Here is a 17,568-nt window from a genome sequence, read left to right as displayed (position 1 = left end):
AACTCATCATGTGTTTTTCCTGCTGTTAGGTTTGGGACCTGAGTGACATAGATAAAGATGGCCATCTGGACAAAGATGAATTTGCAGTGGTGAGTGTTAACTTCTTCACTGTTATTGTATGTAGTTTTGATTCTCTGTTGCCTGACATAACTGTGGAAAATTAAATATATATCTGCAGCTCCACCACATCCTAAATGGTCCTCCATTGGATTAAGGACTGATGACTGTGGAGGTCACTGGTGTACTCTGAACTCATTGACCTCTCTCATTAACAATACTGGATGACCGACATGGGTCTTTAGGTGGCTGATGCCAGTATTTAGTTAGCAGAAGCAACAAAAGTAACATATAATTCCATGATTCCATGCACATTACAGTCTAACACACATTGTTATCTAAGCCATAACATCTTTTAGAAAAATACACTGGGTTCCTGCTAAAATCTGAAATCTGCTGCAGATCTGCCTGACTAGGGATGTTCTTTGGAAATTAATCTTTTGAATGCAAATTTTAATTTAGAATAGTAAACCAGTCTAACAGTGCGAAAACACTCAGAATGCAGTTCAAATTGAGCACAGTTTTTATTTGATCGTGTTAAACATTGTCAGGAAAGATACTGCTTGTATTACAAGTCATCTGAAGCCGTTTATCTTGTTCTATAATAGCCACATTGTATTTTAAATGCTGCTGAAATGTGTGTCACTTCGCACTGTGCAATACGAACATTGCACATTACAACACATGATAACAGCTCATTAAATGCTTCAACTTTTCAGGATGAATAGGATCCTATTGTCTGTGGGTAAACAATGTTTACCAGCATCTGAGATTAGCTGCCATTAACTGTGTGGCTAACATTAGACATGTTAGCAGCAGCAGCTGCTCTGCTTGTAGGTTAATGTCCGTGTCTGTGCTGACTGTAGTTACACATTGCTCTAGCTGAGTGGTTATATGCCAGTTTATTCTGGCACAGTCTGCATTCAACATTATTTTCATTTTCTAGATTAAAACACTGCCAAGCCAAGCTGATTTTATGAGCTGTCATCTGTCCCACTTTGCTGATAACAACATCTGGGTTGTCAAAGCATTTGCACCACATGAGAGGGGCTGCTCTGTGTTGCAGCCCCGGTCAGAGGCAGGCAGTTGTGTAACAGCTTTGAGGCAACAGTTAATTGTCATTGTATATGAATAAAATATTGATAAATGGTTTAACTGACTAGCATTTGTGGTGCTGAATAGCAAGGGTGGCAACATTTAATCATACAGTCGACTAATCACACACATCCCTACTGCCAACATCATTCTGCAATAGCCACACTGACAAAGCTGCTCAAAGATGTGTCTGTACACAGTAGGGTTGGGAGATGTCTACAAAAGTGGCATATGATGATACCCAAAGAGAATCATCCCACTTGATGATGATGTCATTGCCAGGTCCACCACATGTCTGTAACTTAGTTGGGTTTAAAAAGAAAATAATTAACACCATGGAAACGTAGTGCAATGGACAGCAGCAACAGCTTCTTTTTGTTTTCTCTTCTACCTGTTGAAAACAGAACTTAGACAACAACTGTACAACAATTCTGAGGGGACACACTACCTCAAATACAGAAGGCTTTACAATGTTAGAGGGCTCAGTGGACAATGACTGTAAGCCATCAAGATGGATGATGTGGCATCATCCTTTAGCCCAACCCCAGCACACCGTTTTTGTTTATCAGCCTTGGAAGCACAAGCATCAGCTGATTATCTAAAAATGATTGTGTGTCTTTTTTTGGTTACCAGCGAAGAGCTATTTTGCTCTCAAACATATTTAAATTACATTATTTTGATCTCAGGTTACTTTTGCTGAATATGCATTATACAGAGCTACTATTTAGAAAACAATAAACAAAAATACAAAAAATTAGATTGGTCTCAGAACAGGCCGCTAGTCGGTATTAGAATTTGTGGCAAATGTGGCAGATTTGGGAGATAATCAGTTTAATGAAAGCTTTAAATGCTGCCAGTATGAATGTATTAATAGCAGGATGTTTTTCACCAGGCCATGCACCTGGTGTACCGGGCCCTGGAGAAGGAGCCGGTCCCTGCACTCCTCCCTTCTTCCCTCATCCCTCCGTCTAAGAGGAAGAAGAGTCTGGGCTCAGTGGCCGGCTCTGTGCCCGGCCTGCCCGCCAGCCCTCCGCCACCAAAAGACTCCCTGCGCTCCACACCCTCCCACGGCAGCATGAACTCCCTCAACAGCACCGGCAGCCTGTCGCCCAAACACACACTCAAGTCTGGACAGGTAATACACACTACAGCACATATACACACATGTACAACTAATAAACACTACAATACATATACACACGGACAGGTAATACAGACTACAACCAGGCTTGGGGAGTAATGGATTACATGTAATTACATAATCTGGACTTTTCTGACATTTTATGGACCAAACAACTAATTTATTAATCAATGAAAATAATCATTATTGCAGCCCTAAAAACACTATATTAGGCTAAGCAGTTTCACCATATTTTATATTGAGGTAATCCAGTTACATGACTTTAATATGTGATACTTGGATTAGATTACTGATTATATTTTTAACAGGTAATTTGTAACTGTATCGGAATACATTTTTAAAATAAGCCTCCCAACCCTGACTACAACATATATACATGCATATAGACACCTTAATCACTAAACACACAATCATCCAGAACTAGGAACTTCTGCTGGAGAAAAAAATCTTGTGTTTATTGTTTTTTAATGACTTAGTGAGAGAAAAGCCTGTTGTAACTGTTCTGTGGTTCAGAACTGGTTATGTAAAGCATGATCCATTTTCATGGCAATCAGGCATAAGCCTCTCTCATCTCAAGATATCTGAATGAAAATGGGTTCTATGGTTACCAAAGAGTGTCTCCTTTACAGACATGCCCACTTCATGATAACCCCATGCAGTTCTGGGTAAAAACCTGCAGGTCACTGCATGCAGTATAAATGTCTTTTTTGCCTGTTCTATTTGAATATTAATAAATTCATTAAATGGAGAACATTTGATATGAGTCAGTGGTTGATCTAACAGTACAAAGGTAAACTGATACAAATGGATCCATCTACCTATTAATCTGATCCTTGATAAGGCATTATTAATTATGCCCAGTACGTTTGTTTTTTATTCATTTTCATTCAACTAATGTCATTCTGCTGTAATAAGATGCTGCCAGCTGTAATCTACTGTAGGGCTGCAAATAAACTTATTATCATAATCAATTAATCTGTCAATTATTTTCACGGTTAATCAATTTGTTGATTACTCTATAAAATGCCAGAAAATGGTGGGAGATTTTGCAGTTTACTGACAGAGGAGTAAAGAAACCAGAAACTATTCACATTAAGAATCTGAAATCAAAATTGGGATATTCCTTTTTTAAATAAATGACTCAAACTGGTTTATTGATTATCAAAATAGTTGGTTAATTTGATAATTGATTCATGACTGATTAATTGCTGTAGCTCTAACTTACAATAGCACTCCCCCTGTCTTCGTGTCTTCCACAGTAAAAAATGTTTTACAGTTCTTGAAAAGATCCTGATAAATGTTTTCATGAAGAGTGGGAGCTTGGCAGAACTTCTAATAGGGTTATTAATCTGGGATGTGATGGCATAATATCCTGCAAAATAATCTCCTGAAAAGTCTAAGATCCATACTGACTATAAAGGTCTCCTTTGTAGAACATTAGCATCAAACAGAGACAAGAGACAGAAATTTACAACATGTGCATCTCTCTGTGTCTCAGCATTCGGTGACCTGGGTGGTCCCTGTGTCAGACCGTGGTCGCTATGACGACATTTTCCTGAAGACTGATGCAGATCTGGATGGTTTTGTCAGTGGACAAGAAGTGAAAGACATCTTCATGCAGTCTGGACTTTCTCAGAATGTCCTGGCTCACATATGGTAGGGACTCATGCTTCATGTTTGACAGTTATTATGCTGTGTTTTATTTCTTGCCCAGGATTATTATTGACATGATACCACTTTCTTCATAATGGCTGTGTGATAATACTAAAACTTTATAATAACTGTAATAAATCATTTTCTTATTTTGGGTTGCCGTGCTTGAAAATCGTGCTTGATTGTGTTCCAGATCCTCTGCAGCTCTTTCCTGGAGGTAAATGATCATACTGTCCAATCAATCAATGGGATTTTCACAACCTGGCAACCCAAAAGTTGTTCTTAAAACTTAAAATTGATCTATAAGACACAAGCAAATAATTAACATGATACACTTGATTACCTGAAAGTGGAAGTGGTTGATGGTTCAGTGTTTTAACACACTTTTAGATTGGATAGATTGTAGAAAGATACTGGGTATTACCAATAGTACTTGCATCTATTCTTCCATCCATCAAAATCCTGATCTGATTTAACACTTAAAATGAATCAAAGAAAATTAGTTTTTGATTATTTGAAGAACAGGACACATTAATATTGGAGACATTCATCCTTCCCATCTCTATTAAAGATTAGGGAAAAAGATCTGGGGATGTTTAAACATCTCTGAAAGAATACATTTTCCATTTACAAGTGACAACATCAAGGAAATAAAGTTTAAGTTCATCCATAAGTTCTATTTCACGCCCATAAATACTTTTCAGTGTTTCCTGGATCAATTATCACAATTTCTGCCATTAGGGAGAATAATCAGGGACATACTTTTCTCTCAAGAACTCTGGAACTCTTTATATATACATCATAAATTCTGAACTATTGAGTTACTGTTACCATTAACTCTGTCACCCTTGTTGCTTTTTTCCCCTTGTTTTTGTTGTTGTTTAGTGCATTTCTAAGTGTACTTCTTTTTTTGTTATTTCTTCCTTTTTTGCTAGTTTGCTTGCTTGTCTGTTTTGTTTACTTGGGTGTATGTGGGTGGAGGGAAAGGATGAGGAACATGAGAAACTATGTGTATTCTGGATTGATGTTATGTTTTGCTGCTGGTTTCTTGTGCACTTGTTGAAATAAGCGGCTGGCTGATGCAGCAGTTTCTTTTTCTTTTCATTAGTCATGTTGTGCTCAGCAGTGTGCTCAGTATCTGTGAGTGTCTCTGTTGACGGCGTGCTCGTCCCTGCAGGGCTCTGGCAGACACGAGGCAGATCGGTAAGCTGACCAGGGAGCAGTTCGCCCTCGCCATGCATCTCATCCAGCAGAAAGTCAGCAAGGGCATCGACCCTCCACAGTCCCTGACTGCTGACATGATCCCCCCCTCTGAGAGAGGCACTCCTGTACCAGTAGGTCGCACTCACACAAACTTAGGGTGACCAGACGTCCTGAAAAATTCAGGACAGTCCTGAATTTTGAGGAGGAGTTCTGAATCCCAAACCCTGACCTCTTATAGTAGGCGAATAGATCATGTGAACAAGCTAAAACGTGAGCTGTCTGTGTGCTGTGAGACTCCGCTTGACTTGAGACTCGAAGCCAGAAACACTGAGGAGACACTGACAGCGTAATATTGAAAAATGCTGCACTGAATGTGTTGGTTATTTTGGTTAATTTGTGCTTAATTGTCATGAGTAATTAATGACATTACAGAAACATGCACACAAGCTGTTGCTCCAAAGAAAACTCTTCAAATGAGAGAAACCTTTTATCCAATTAACAATTAGTCCACATGAATTTGTAGATAAGTGCTTTTGTTTTTACCCTGAATATATGAAACTATTCAGAGGGCATTCCTGATGTGTTTTCATTTGTTAAATATTATTAGAAATGATAAATAACTGATTGTTGATGTTTTTTGACCCACTTTAAAACAGGCGACTGCAGAAAGACTTTGTGATAAAAATATCTCAAACGTGTTTGTGAGCTCATACAGCTTAATGGCAGTCTTATCTGCTGAAAAGATGAGTTAGATTCTGTTGTTACTTTAAATTATTCTCTATATTTCAATCCCTCTGACTTGCTCACCCCTCAACCCCCCTGTCCTGAATTTCACCCATTCTCAGCTGGTCACCCTAACCACAATCATTCAGTATCTGTCATTATTTGTATAAAGTAGAACATCTGCTCTTCTTCTCAGAGGGTTAGTGTTTACATTTTTTAGGATGGTAGTGGAGGTGGTCTTTTTCCTCTACACATCACTGCTGAAAATTCTGCATTTGCTGATTTTCTGAATGAAAAAAAAAGAAACTGTGTTAAGACAGCAATATGCAAATTTCTAAAGACACTCTAATCATCCAGAGCTCCAAGAATGTTAATGGAACTTTTTCCATGTTGCCATGATATGATGTATGACTTTTAGTTGGTAGCTTTAATTAACCTCACTTTAAAGAATGGGATAATACTAATATTGGACATAACTGAAAAAGAACTCCCGATGACTTTTTCAAAATGGTTTGAAAAGCGTCTTTCTGACATGGGATGGGACATGGAACATTTTGTTTTAATCATCATGGTTGGTAACAAAGTCATTTGTCTGTGGCTGCAGAGCATGTCAGGATACATGACCCCTGTGGGATCAGAGATGGCTGCTCTGTCTGAGATGAGACGGGTGAGTCAGTACTTCTTCTTCTCTTCTCTCCTTCGCTCTGCCATACATCCTGTTTCTTGAGTTGTACCAATTTCCCAATCTGCTTGTTTGGTGGAAGAGAACTCAAAAGTGTAACATGTATACATGAAAGAGGCTAATTTGAGGAGAGGTAAATCATTAAAATCACTGTTCTTCTCTCTCATCCTAACTATGTTACTGCTGATGTTTCTACCTGTCCCCTATTCCTCCTCTCTCAGGCTATAGCGTTCAAGTTGTGGGTAGGTAACATGGACCTGTGTATCAACCTATCAATGCTTTCAGACAAGAAAGCATTTGCAAGACTTTTCTTTCCATTCTAATACAGTGCAGTGGCATTATCTCACCCTGTCAACTGTCTGCTGATTGAGGGAAGATTCAGATTTGGCTTTTAGTGAGCGATCAGGATTCTTGTGAAAGTAATATTTTTCAATTAAGTGGCAGCAATTTTATGAAAGCAGTTGTTTGTTGCCCTTGTATAAATACAGTTATATAAAATCAAAGAGCAGCCTGTGTACCTCTGATAAGTATAATCAGTACTCCTGTTTAATAAAGCAATTAATTGAAATATTATTGAAATGACATCAATATACTAATTGCAGAAGTTTTTTGATCAAGGAAAAATGACAATGACAGTATTATAATGAAGTACTGTCGTCCTGTAAAGATGTTGTGGCCCACAAATCTTGCTCTTTAGATGTAAGAAAAATGTACAGACCCCAACAAATGTCACATCATCATGATTTTTATAGTTTTTTCCAGTGAAAAAGTAAATTGTGATCCCAAAATGATCATTACAACTAATCATGAATCACACACACAATCACAGTCAAAATAATCACAATATGATTTTTTTTCCATATCGTGCAGCTTTATGCACATTCTTGAGAACTGGGACAAAATGCACTTGGAGGGAGTTCAAATTTTTACTCTTCAAATATGCTTACAGATATATGTTAAAAGATCAAACTGTTATCAAACCTCATAACCAGCCAACCTCTTAGTGATTGATGTCAGACAGAGTGGACAAAATGTCACATTTTTTCATGTCACATAGTCGTAGGGAGCAGCCATTTTATTTTTTAAAGTTGCTGAGAGTTCTCTTAATAATAATCAAAAAACACATTTTAAAACAGCAAGTCTTATTTGGCTTTGATTTAGAAGGGCTACAGAGTTGACATGTTATGGTGGCAATATTATTTAAAGAACTCCGTCTAAAAATGTGAAGTTTACCAGTGCTTGAGCATCATTCCAGCCTTTTTTTAAACCAGGAAGTGAGACAGGGGTCCTTAGTGTGTAGCTAACCCTTTTTCTGCCTGATTAAATCAGTTTTTTTTGTATCTTTTTTGTAAATCTGACAGAGTTGACAGAAATCTAGGACACAACTTTAAAGGTCCAACATCAATTGTGAATTCATTTCTGGGACAAGAGCAAGTTTAGAAATTAAAAGAATTCAATTTTTTAACACTGATTTTTTTCAGCTAAACTTGGAATTGCAGTATTGGTATTAATAGTTTCAAAAGTTCTCTTTTTGGCAGAACATGATTTGTCCCAGTTCTGAAGAATGGGTGACTTCATTTTTTTGACAACCACCCTTATGAAAAAAAATGTGAATGTTCTCAGAAGGGGGCTGACTGAATATTATTCAAAAAATTGGAGAGTCCTGAATCTTTCCTCTCCTTGGCAGTTTGTCAGTGGTGGTGACACTTCCCCACATGTTGGTGACTGACCTGACCCCCACCTACTGATTCAACCTGTGTGCTGCTCCTCTTATTGAGCGCTGGTTTCTCTCCTCTCCTCTCTTTTCCTCTTCCTCCTTCCTTCGGCCTGGCCCGCCATGGCTCAGTTACTACCATTTTGTCATCCCACTTTCCTCGACAAATCAGGTTCACTCTGCCAATTCTGTTGTCTTTTCTTCTTTTGTCTGTCTCTGTCCTCCTGTCTCTCTGTCTACAGGACAGCTCCAGTTCAGTGGGTTCAGGGGAGTTCACTGGCATCAAGGAGCTGGATGACATCAGCCAGGAGATAGCTCAGTTACAGAGGTAAAAACAAAATCACTGGCAGCACTTTAGTAATATGACAGCACTTTTACTTTAACATCATTTTCAAAGCTGCAGTTTATCTTCCAGTACGGCTTTGGTTTGTAGCACAGCTAGAGCTGCAACAAACTAATTATTTTCATTGTTGATTGATCTGATGATTATTTTCTTGATTAATTGATGAAATAATCCAGTTATAATCATGTCAGTTGAAAAATATCATCAAGTCTTTCCTGTAATGATATTAAAAAGATATTTTCATTGTTGATTAATCTGATGATCATTTTTTTCTATTAATCAGTTAGTTGTTTGGTCTGATTAATAATGGATCAAGAATGGATCACTTCATGCATCCCTAAGCACAACTTATTTAGCTAAAACATAATGTGGTAACAACTAGAACTGCAATAATTAATTGATTTTTAATCAGTTATTAAATTAATCACCAGCTAATTGATTATTTCAATTTGAGTCATTTAAAATGTTTCACCTTTTTCTGACAGTTAAAAACAAAAAACTATTAATTGATTAATTGCGAATATAATCAGTTAATCAGCTGTGAAAATAATGGTTAGTTGCAGCCTTAGTAACAACAGCAGGGAGAATGTAGCCATTTGCAAACTAGTAATTTCCTTGACATTTGCAGGATGCAGCTTTGAGTTCAGTCTCAGTGTCACTGTTGGTCAACGTTCACTCTGTGATGAATGTACTGTGTGATATCCCGTGTCAAAGCTCTTTCAGTTTTCAGTTACTTGTCAACTGTTAACACACATCCTCATCTAACCTCTATCATCAGCTCCCACACTAATCATCACCATCACCTGCATCCAGGCTTTATCACTGTGTGTAGTGATGATGAGACAAGTGTGTTCCCTAGATCTGATGGGAGGTTTGGACGGGATGAAGTAGTACAAACGGAGTTCACTGGTTACAGCAAATTGAACTCTTTCTCTTTTTTTGTTGTTATATTATTATTATTAGTTACCAACTATTCACAGAGTTGGATGTAAAAAATATCAGGTGAGGAGTGAGAGGGAATTTGGACATCAGATTAGAGAAGCAGAGGGGAGACATTGCATGTACAGCTAGATTATTTTTAAATCTACCTGTTGCCAGATACTTGGAATAATAGTCTGAGTCTGTCAGCAGTTTTCATGGACAGACAGTGGGAGAGGTTGGTTTACTTGTGGCACAAAAACATGGGGAAATAGGGTCCAGGTTTGTTAAAAAAAAAAAAAAACAGAAGTTACCCTTCAGCTGAAATGTCCATCACAAAAGGATGTTTACAGTCAGAGATGGTGGATGCAGCTACAGAGGTTTGGACAGCCCTCCATGGCTGACCCTACAGTACAGTCATCTCTCTATTTGCTGTTCACAGACCATTTTCTATGATAAAATGCACACTTGAAAAGGAAACCTGCATCAGATGCTGATAAGCTTTACTATTCATCTTGGCTCTGTCTCATCCTCCTGCTTTTATTCCTCCATCCATCCATCCATGCAGCCACCCAGCCAACCGCCCACTCTTCCTTTTGGTGTGTGTATTTTATCAAATTTTTGTTTGTTCACCACTTATTCTTCATGCTGCGTCAGCACTCTTGCCTTTACCCAGTGGAATACTCTCAGGTAAACACACCAGCCACTGAATATCTCTGGACTGGCATTCTGTCAAATCTACTGTGACACACACACATATGAAAATGCTTCTGTCTAGGCTTGGCCTGTATCTTTTTCATACATTTATACATTCCTGACATTTTATGGTATCAGGCGATGTTTGTGTCAAACCTGGATGTACTCCGCTGTGCTGTAGTACTGTCATAGCATAGCCGGACCTGACTGTCGTGGCGATGTTGTTCCCGCAGCTGAGAAACAACACACACAGAAGCTGCTTAGGTCTTGAGAAGCTGCAGCTTTTATTCAATGCCAAACTCAAACCTAAACTGTACCTTTACAGTGCTGTCACTGTACATATTCTGACAGAACAACAGCTTGACTGCTCACATTATCCTCCACTTGGTGCACATTCACAGCCGTTCTCCGCCACCATAAACTGTAATTATGCTTTCGACCTCCTACTGGAAAAAATATAATGGCAGCACCCATTAAAGCCTAAAATAATAGATACTATCATAGTAAAACCTGCTCTGCATGTAAATTGATTCCTTAATATATTGCCAATGCCATTAAATGTATAGCAACGTCTTTTGCATCATGCATTTAACCTGACAATCCAGGTGGTTTGTTACACAGAACCATCTGAGAAGTCATCCTTAGAAACTGTTTTGAAAAGGACATACACTTTAAAAAAAAAAAAACACTTGGCAGGTGATTGGATGAACCATCTGTCTATCACGTGTAACACAGGCTAACTTCAACTACTCAGATCAAACTCTTGACAGTTGGGACAAGAGCGAAAACATCCTTTCCATGGAGAAAAGCCTTCAGTGCTGTTGTTTGCTCTTCTTTAAATGAAGAAAATGTAACCTTTACACTAAGAATTAATTCATTTGTTTGATAGGTGACTAATTAAAATAATCAAAAATTATTTAGGTGAACTCATTCATCAAGTCACACACCTCCCAGCTTCAACAGCTCTTCTTTCCCTGTCAGTTTGACTTGGAGTGTGTTGTGATTTTTTTTTTTGTGATCTGTAGATTTGATAGAATCCAGTCCAGCGTCTTGTTGCTCTGACATGTTGATGAGTGTACACAGCAGGGGGTTGGTACTATGCTGTTTGATTCTGATTCTGTTATCATAATTCTGCCTGTGTGTGTGTTGGTGTACACCCTTGTGCGTGTATGTTTTTTTGTGTGTGTGTATCAGGGAGAAGTACACACTCGAGCAGGACATCAGGGAGACGGAGGAGGCCATCCGACATAAGAGTGCAGAGGTGCAGGTGAGGACTAGAGCTGCAGTGTGGACACGTAATTCGTTTTAACGTGGACTGCCTTCATTTCAATTTCAATTCAATCATTACACTTTGGTCCATCATAAAGACTATTTATTATTTATTTAGATTAAAAGAGAAATCTGTAAGATATTTATTGTAATAGATCATAAAATGGCGATGTGTATGCAAAAAATATTTTAAAAAGGTGGAACTTTTTTTGTAGTAAGGGTCAAAATTTGAGAGCTCTAACACAAAAATTAGTTAGTGCTGAGACATAAAATGTGCTGCAGCTGTCCCAGGTCTCCCCTACTCTATGTTCCTCAAAATCTTCTGTTATTCTACTGATTTGGACAATTTAATCTATTCATATTTTAATGTAGGCAAATCAATGGAACTTGAGACTGTTTGCAAAGTTTCTTTGAGAGAGACAATGATAGTTGCTAAGCAACCAAGATTAATTACCACCCGTGCAAAAAAGTAACATTATAACCGCTGCAATTTCTGTGCATTCAATATGCAAATGCCCAAAATAGGTAAAAGTCATTACATATTCTTTACCTTTTGTGTAACTTATATGAAAAAATATTTTAAATGAAAATACAGACACTTTTAGGAAAACTCAAGTACCAGCAGTATTGTATTTAATGTTTTGTTTTGTTTTATTTTTGTTTTTTTAAAGAAAAATCTGTAATATATTTACAGTAGTAAATCATAAAATGTCCATGATCTGCCATCAGAGATCAAGGAAACATGTTAAATTGAAATACTCTCTTCACTTGATATGAACGCTGCAGCTGCGGTGTCCTCCTTTGCAGTTTCTATCCTGGACTTGAAGAACTGTTTTGTGTGTCTGTTACACATTAATCAGAGTTCAAATTACAAATGAGTATGTGTCTCTTTGTGAGTAACAATAAATCATTAATAACATTGTAGAAGGAGTAGATGTTGTAATTGTTAAATTGAGCAAAATGTTAATGGAGTTTGGCAGGCAGTGAGACAGACAGGCACTTAACTCAAAGTCCAGAGTGTGTTATTTTAGAGCAGTGGACTTTTTCAGGATAACAGACTTAGCTTTGTTTTGCCAGACAACTGACTGTTATTAACAGCTGATCATCTTACAGTTGAGGGCTCATCCTTGCTTGTTATTGTCAATTTATGAGGTTGCGCAACATCCTATGCTCCTGCAGCCTGTCTGTCTCTACTGTGTCTGGAGAGGAGGGGGTTTACAACCTATTCAATATACAGTCTGTGACTCCAACTCACTATTTGGACTGCAGTACTCATTTTTGCATGTGCAGTGGCTGCAGACTGCTCATTTTATCATAATAATCTCCCCTTATATACCATCATATACTGTGTTTTTATATAGGTCCAGTGGGAGCTGTGTTTCTGTAATGCTAAAACTCACTAGCTTGGTTTTATCTGACCACATGTCTTTTTAGTGATGAACCTCTAATTCTGGCACATGACAGGAGATGCAGAATGACCTGGACAGAGAGACAGCCAGCCTGCAGGAGCTGGAAGCCCAGAAACAAGACGCCCAGGACCGGCTGGAGGAGATGGACCAGCAGAAACATAAACTAGAGGACATGCTGAACGAAGTCCGGATGAAGTGCCAGGAAGAGTCTCAGATGGTGAGAAAGAGAGGGTGAACGGTCATTCGTCACTTGGCCAGTGTTAATTTCAGACCCTCATCCTCACGTCTTGATTCTCTTGGGCCTCCAGATCTCGACCCTCCAGAGTCAGATCCACTCGCAGGAGTCAGACCTGCAGAGCCAGGAGGAGGAGCTGAGCCGGGCCAAGGCCGACCTGGGCCGGCTGCAGCAGGAGGAGAACCAGCTGGAGCAGAGCCTGGCTGCTGGCAAGATCCAACTTGAGACCATCATCAAGTCTCTGAAGGCCACACAGGACGAGATCAACCAGGTGTGTGTTAGTGTGTGTGTGTGTGTGTGTGTGTGTGTGTGTGTGTGTGTGTGTGTGTGTGTGTGCGCCTGAAAAGTGTCAACAGGGGGCAGTATTGCACTGCCTAACCTACTGTTCATTACCACTGATGACAGAAGCACCACTAGAGGAACTGGAAAACAACATTTAACTCTGTGGTGTGTCATCTGTTTCCTACCAGCCAGTCATCTCACACACTCACACACCACTAAACCACCTCCAACCTTATATTCACAGTTTCACTTCAGACACACAAACACACACACACACACACACAGGGTTGGGAGGGTTACTTTAATAATGTATTCTGATACAGTTACTAATTATTTGTTAAAAACCATAGTCAGTAACTTAATCCAAATATCACAATATTAAAGTAATCTAACTTGATTACTTCCTGTTGATTACCTCAATATAAGATATGGTAAAATTGTTTAGACTAATATAGTGTTTTTAAGGCTGCAAGTAACGATTATTTTCATCATTGATCAATTGGTTGATTATTCTCTCTTTAACTGATTTGTTATTTGGTCCATAAAATAACAGAAAATGGTGGAAAATGTTGATGAAAGCTCAAGATGACGTCCTGAAATGTCTTGTTTTGTCCACAGCTCAAAAATATTCAAGAGTACCCGTCTGCAGGGAAGATGGCGGACAAGGGTGCCGCCATAGGTCTACTCCATACCGGAAGTCACAACCGGAAGTTGGTCTTCTTTCGTGTATATTATTCGCCATTCGCCGCTCCATACTGCATAATTTAATAGTTAATTGACTCTAAGTCTTTTCACAACTTTATACAGTATGTAAAACTGGGATGTTAGCACAAATCACACCTATCATTCACGCTAGAACTGAAAAATAACAGTCACCTTCACATTAGCATGGGTAATTCTAATTTATGTTGAGTATAAAAAAGGAGACCAGCACTGGTGGTAATACAGTGTGAGGACTGTATTGCCTAGATATTATGCAGGATCTTGTTTGCAGGAAGCTGGCATGCTCTCCCTGTCTTTCCTGTATATGGTCCAGCCTGCCCACCAGAAGATTCATTCATTAAACACAGTACAGACTCCCCACACATTGTTTGCTAAAAAGCATAGTAGAAAAGCTTAACGATCTACCGTCTGGATGTACCTTTTTTTTTATTATTTTTTTTTTATTGTGCAATCTTACATACAGACAAAAACCAATACAAACTTACAAGCACACAGGGGTTACTGTGCATAACAAACAGCAAACTAACAACCAAAGTAAAAGGATTTTACAGATCACTTCCACAAATTTTCTCCATGATAGTGTATAAAAACACAACTCTTTGTCTACAGTCCAGTCATCAAAATAAATTAAAATGTTTTTTTCCTGGAAACTGATCGTTCTTCCTGTTTTTTCTTGTACAAAATGCTGGACATCTTTCCAAAAAGTTCTGCTGTACGTGCATTGATAGAATAAGTGAGTGATGGTTTCATCCTGAAGTCCACAGAAATCGCACAAATATTCAATGTCTGGACGTAAAATAAAGATGGAATGCCGAATAAGTAACAAGATACACGAAGAAGACCAACTTCCGGTTTGGACTTCCGGTATGGTGTAGAGCTATGGCGGCGCCCTTGTCTGCCATCTTTCCTGCAGACAGGTCCCTCTCAAAATATTCAGTTTACTGACAGAGAGGAGTAAAGAAACCAGAACATATTCACATTTAAGAAGCTAAAATCAGAGAATTTTGATATTTTCTTATTAAAAAATGTGTTAATCTTGTCACAGTCTTGTGAGACAAGATTGTGACAGGATTATTTAATTGTTTTTAGTCACTTTTTAATTGAAATACAATCTAAATTCTCAAGTCTTTCCTGTAATGATTTTCATTATCGATTAATCTGTCAACCATTGGCTCCATTAATTAATTAGTTGTTTGGTTCATAAAGTATCAGAAAATGGTGAAAAATGTTGATTAGTTCTTCCTTAAGTCTAAGATGCCGTCCTCAAATGTCAGTTTGTTCACAACTCAAAGATATTCAGTTTACTGTCAGAGAGGAGTAAAGAAACCAGAAAGTATTCACATTTAAGAAGCTGAAATCAGAGAATTTTGACCTTTTTTTTTCCTTAAAAGAATTACTCAGAAGGATTAAGTAAATATCACAATAGACGCAGATTGATTTAATGTTTGATGAATAATAGATTAATCAATGCAGCTCTAAGTGTTTTATGTTGACTGTTTGTCCAGCTGTTCCTTCCTCTGTTGTGCATACTTAATCAATTGACTGATTGATTTAAAGACAAAAACTTAAATAATTTAAAATTGAAATCCTACTAATAATTCCCATTTTACTAAATGTAATCTGATTACATAATTTTTATCTGTAACTAATGGAATATAGTTCCCTTTTTTTGTATCCAGATTACACAATCCTGTTACATGTAATTCATTACTCCTCAGGCGTGCACACACACACACACTGTGTGATTGATGCATGATGTCGTCTCCATTATGTAGTTGAGGCCTGACATGATTACGTTCTCCTGAATGTACCAACCACATGATGTGCTGGTGTGTTCTCTGCCACTGCTCCCTCCCTCCTGCAGTCAGGGAGGTCACGCAGAGAGTTGAGCAATTCGAGCAGTTGATCATTTCCTCATGCTCACCTGTAATAACAGCCAGCCTCACTGCTTCAGCAGGAACAGTCATGTTGATTTTCATGACATAGTCCCCCTGGACCTTTTTATTATCCACAAGACCTGCCACACATGGGTGTTCCAGCACTTCAGATATGTCATATACCAAAAATCCATATCCTATCTTATATTAAAAGTCAGCATGTCCCTACTTTAGGAGGAAATAGTCTAAAGTGAAACCCAAAATCTACTGAGCATTGAATACTCTTTAGGCTTCGAAGGTTGCTGTAAAAACTTTGTATTTTCTTTCATTACAGAGACCAGCTGCTGTGATCTGTTTGGATCCATGTCAGTTACACTTGAGTCCAGCAGTGTCAGGGTTTCATATAAAAAAGTCTAAAGTGTAATACTCTTATTCTTCATCAATGCTCAGTATCTTCCAGACTGCCGTATTGACGCAAAGTGATTTTGTTCATCAGCCTCCCTGAAGGTCAGAATTAGTCATGTATCATTGTATCCTGCATAAAGACGTGCTTTCATTTTTGGATTGAAACCACTGACTCGAGCAGGAAAAAACTGCTGAGAAACAATGCATTGTTTCACCCAAATTTAAAGAAAAAAATAATTTTCTCACTTTGTTGTAGCGGTGTCTGTCAGTGCAGATAGTTTAGGTTTAATTTGTTGAGCTTTTGAGGCATCTGTTTTATTATTCAATTGATCATCAACTATTTTGATTATCGGGTAATTCTTAAGTAATATTTAAAGGCTTCTTAAATGTGAACATTCCCTGGTTTCTTTACTCCTCTCTGACAGTAAACTGAATATCTTTGAGTTGTGGACAAAACAAGACATTTGAGCTTAGGGAAGCTAATCAACATTTTCTGTTATTTTATGGACCATACATACCACATACCACTATTTGACTCTTCATATATATTTAAATGTTTGGACAATGATTCCAGCTGGTTTGTGGTTCACAGTGTAGATGCTGTAACTCTTCTGTATTCATGCTGTAAACACTGCTCTTGCACCTGAGACGTGAATACGTTGTGACTGCTTTTATCAGAATTTGTTTTTATGTGCATTCATGAGTTTCCTAAAGCAAGAAGACTGTGCAGCACTGTAACCATACCTCCACTGTTACTGAACTGTTTGTGTATGTGTGTCTGTGTGTATGTGTGTCCTGCAGGCTCGTAGTAAGTTGTCCCAGATTCAGGACAGCCAGCAGGAAGTGTCTAAAAGCATCGAGCAGTACAACAGCACCTTGAATGGAACCCATGGAGGCAGTATGACCAACCTGGCCGACATGAGTGAGGGCTTCAGTGACAGAGAGAACGGCGGGTTCCCCGCCATGGTTAGAGCCGCACAGGTCAGAACTCTGCTTTTTTTACCTCCTGATGTGACTGATAACAGATGTGAAACCTGGATGACAGATCTTCTTACTGACACGTGTCCAACAGGCTGGAATGCATTCAGTTAAACAATTCAAACAGCAACATTTTTCCCTTTTAGATTCTTCATATAGTTTCAG

General features: G+C 38.4%; 1 protein-coding gene across 5 annotated transcripts in view; it reads left to right on the top strand.

Moving 5' to 3' along the window:
• Positions 1 to 17,568, top strand: part of LOC146323456 (epidermal growth factor receptor substrate 15-like 1) — a 66,306-nt gene that overhangs the window by 15,317 nt on the left and 33,421 nt on the right. For all 5 annotated transcript variants that reach the window (XM_084722430.1, XM_084722427.1, XM_084722426.1 and 2 more), the window contains exons 8-17: positions 30 to 89; positions 2,045 to 2,287; positions 3,792 to 3,949; positions 5,124 to 5,280; positions 6,477 to 6,539; positions 8,511 to 8,596; positions 11,420 to 11,492; positions 12,959 to 13,120; positions 13,212 to 13,409; positions 17,227 to 17,406. In XM_084722430.1, coding sequence (XP_084578556.1) covers positions 30 to 89; positions 2,045 to 2,287; positions 3,792 to 3,949; positions 5,124 to 5,280; positions 6,477 to 6,539; positions 8,511 to 8,596; positions 11,420 to 11,492; positions 12,959 to 13,120; positions 13,212 to 13,409; positions 17,227 to 17,406 — 1,380 coding nt within the window. The remainder of the gene's footprint in view (positions 1 to 29; positions 90 to 2,044; positions 2,288 to 3,791; positions 3,950 to 5,123; positions 5,281 to 6,476; positions 6,540 to 8,510; positions 8,597 to 11,419; positions 11,493 to 12,958; positions 13,121 to 13,211; positions 13,410 to 17,226; positions 17,407 to 17,568) is intronic.

The sequence above is a fragment of the Lutjanus erythropterus genome, chromosome 7 (assembly GCF_056507025.1).
Source record: "Lutjanus erythropterus isolate fLutEry1 chromosome 7, fLutEry1.hap2, whole genome shotgun sequence".
Classification (NCBI taxonomy): Eukaryota; Metazoa; Chordata; class Actinopteri; order Lutjaniformes; family Lutjanidae; genus Lutjanus; species Lutjanus erythropterus.
This window is presented reverse-complemented; position numbering and strand designations above follow the sequence as displayed.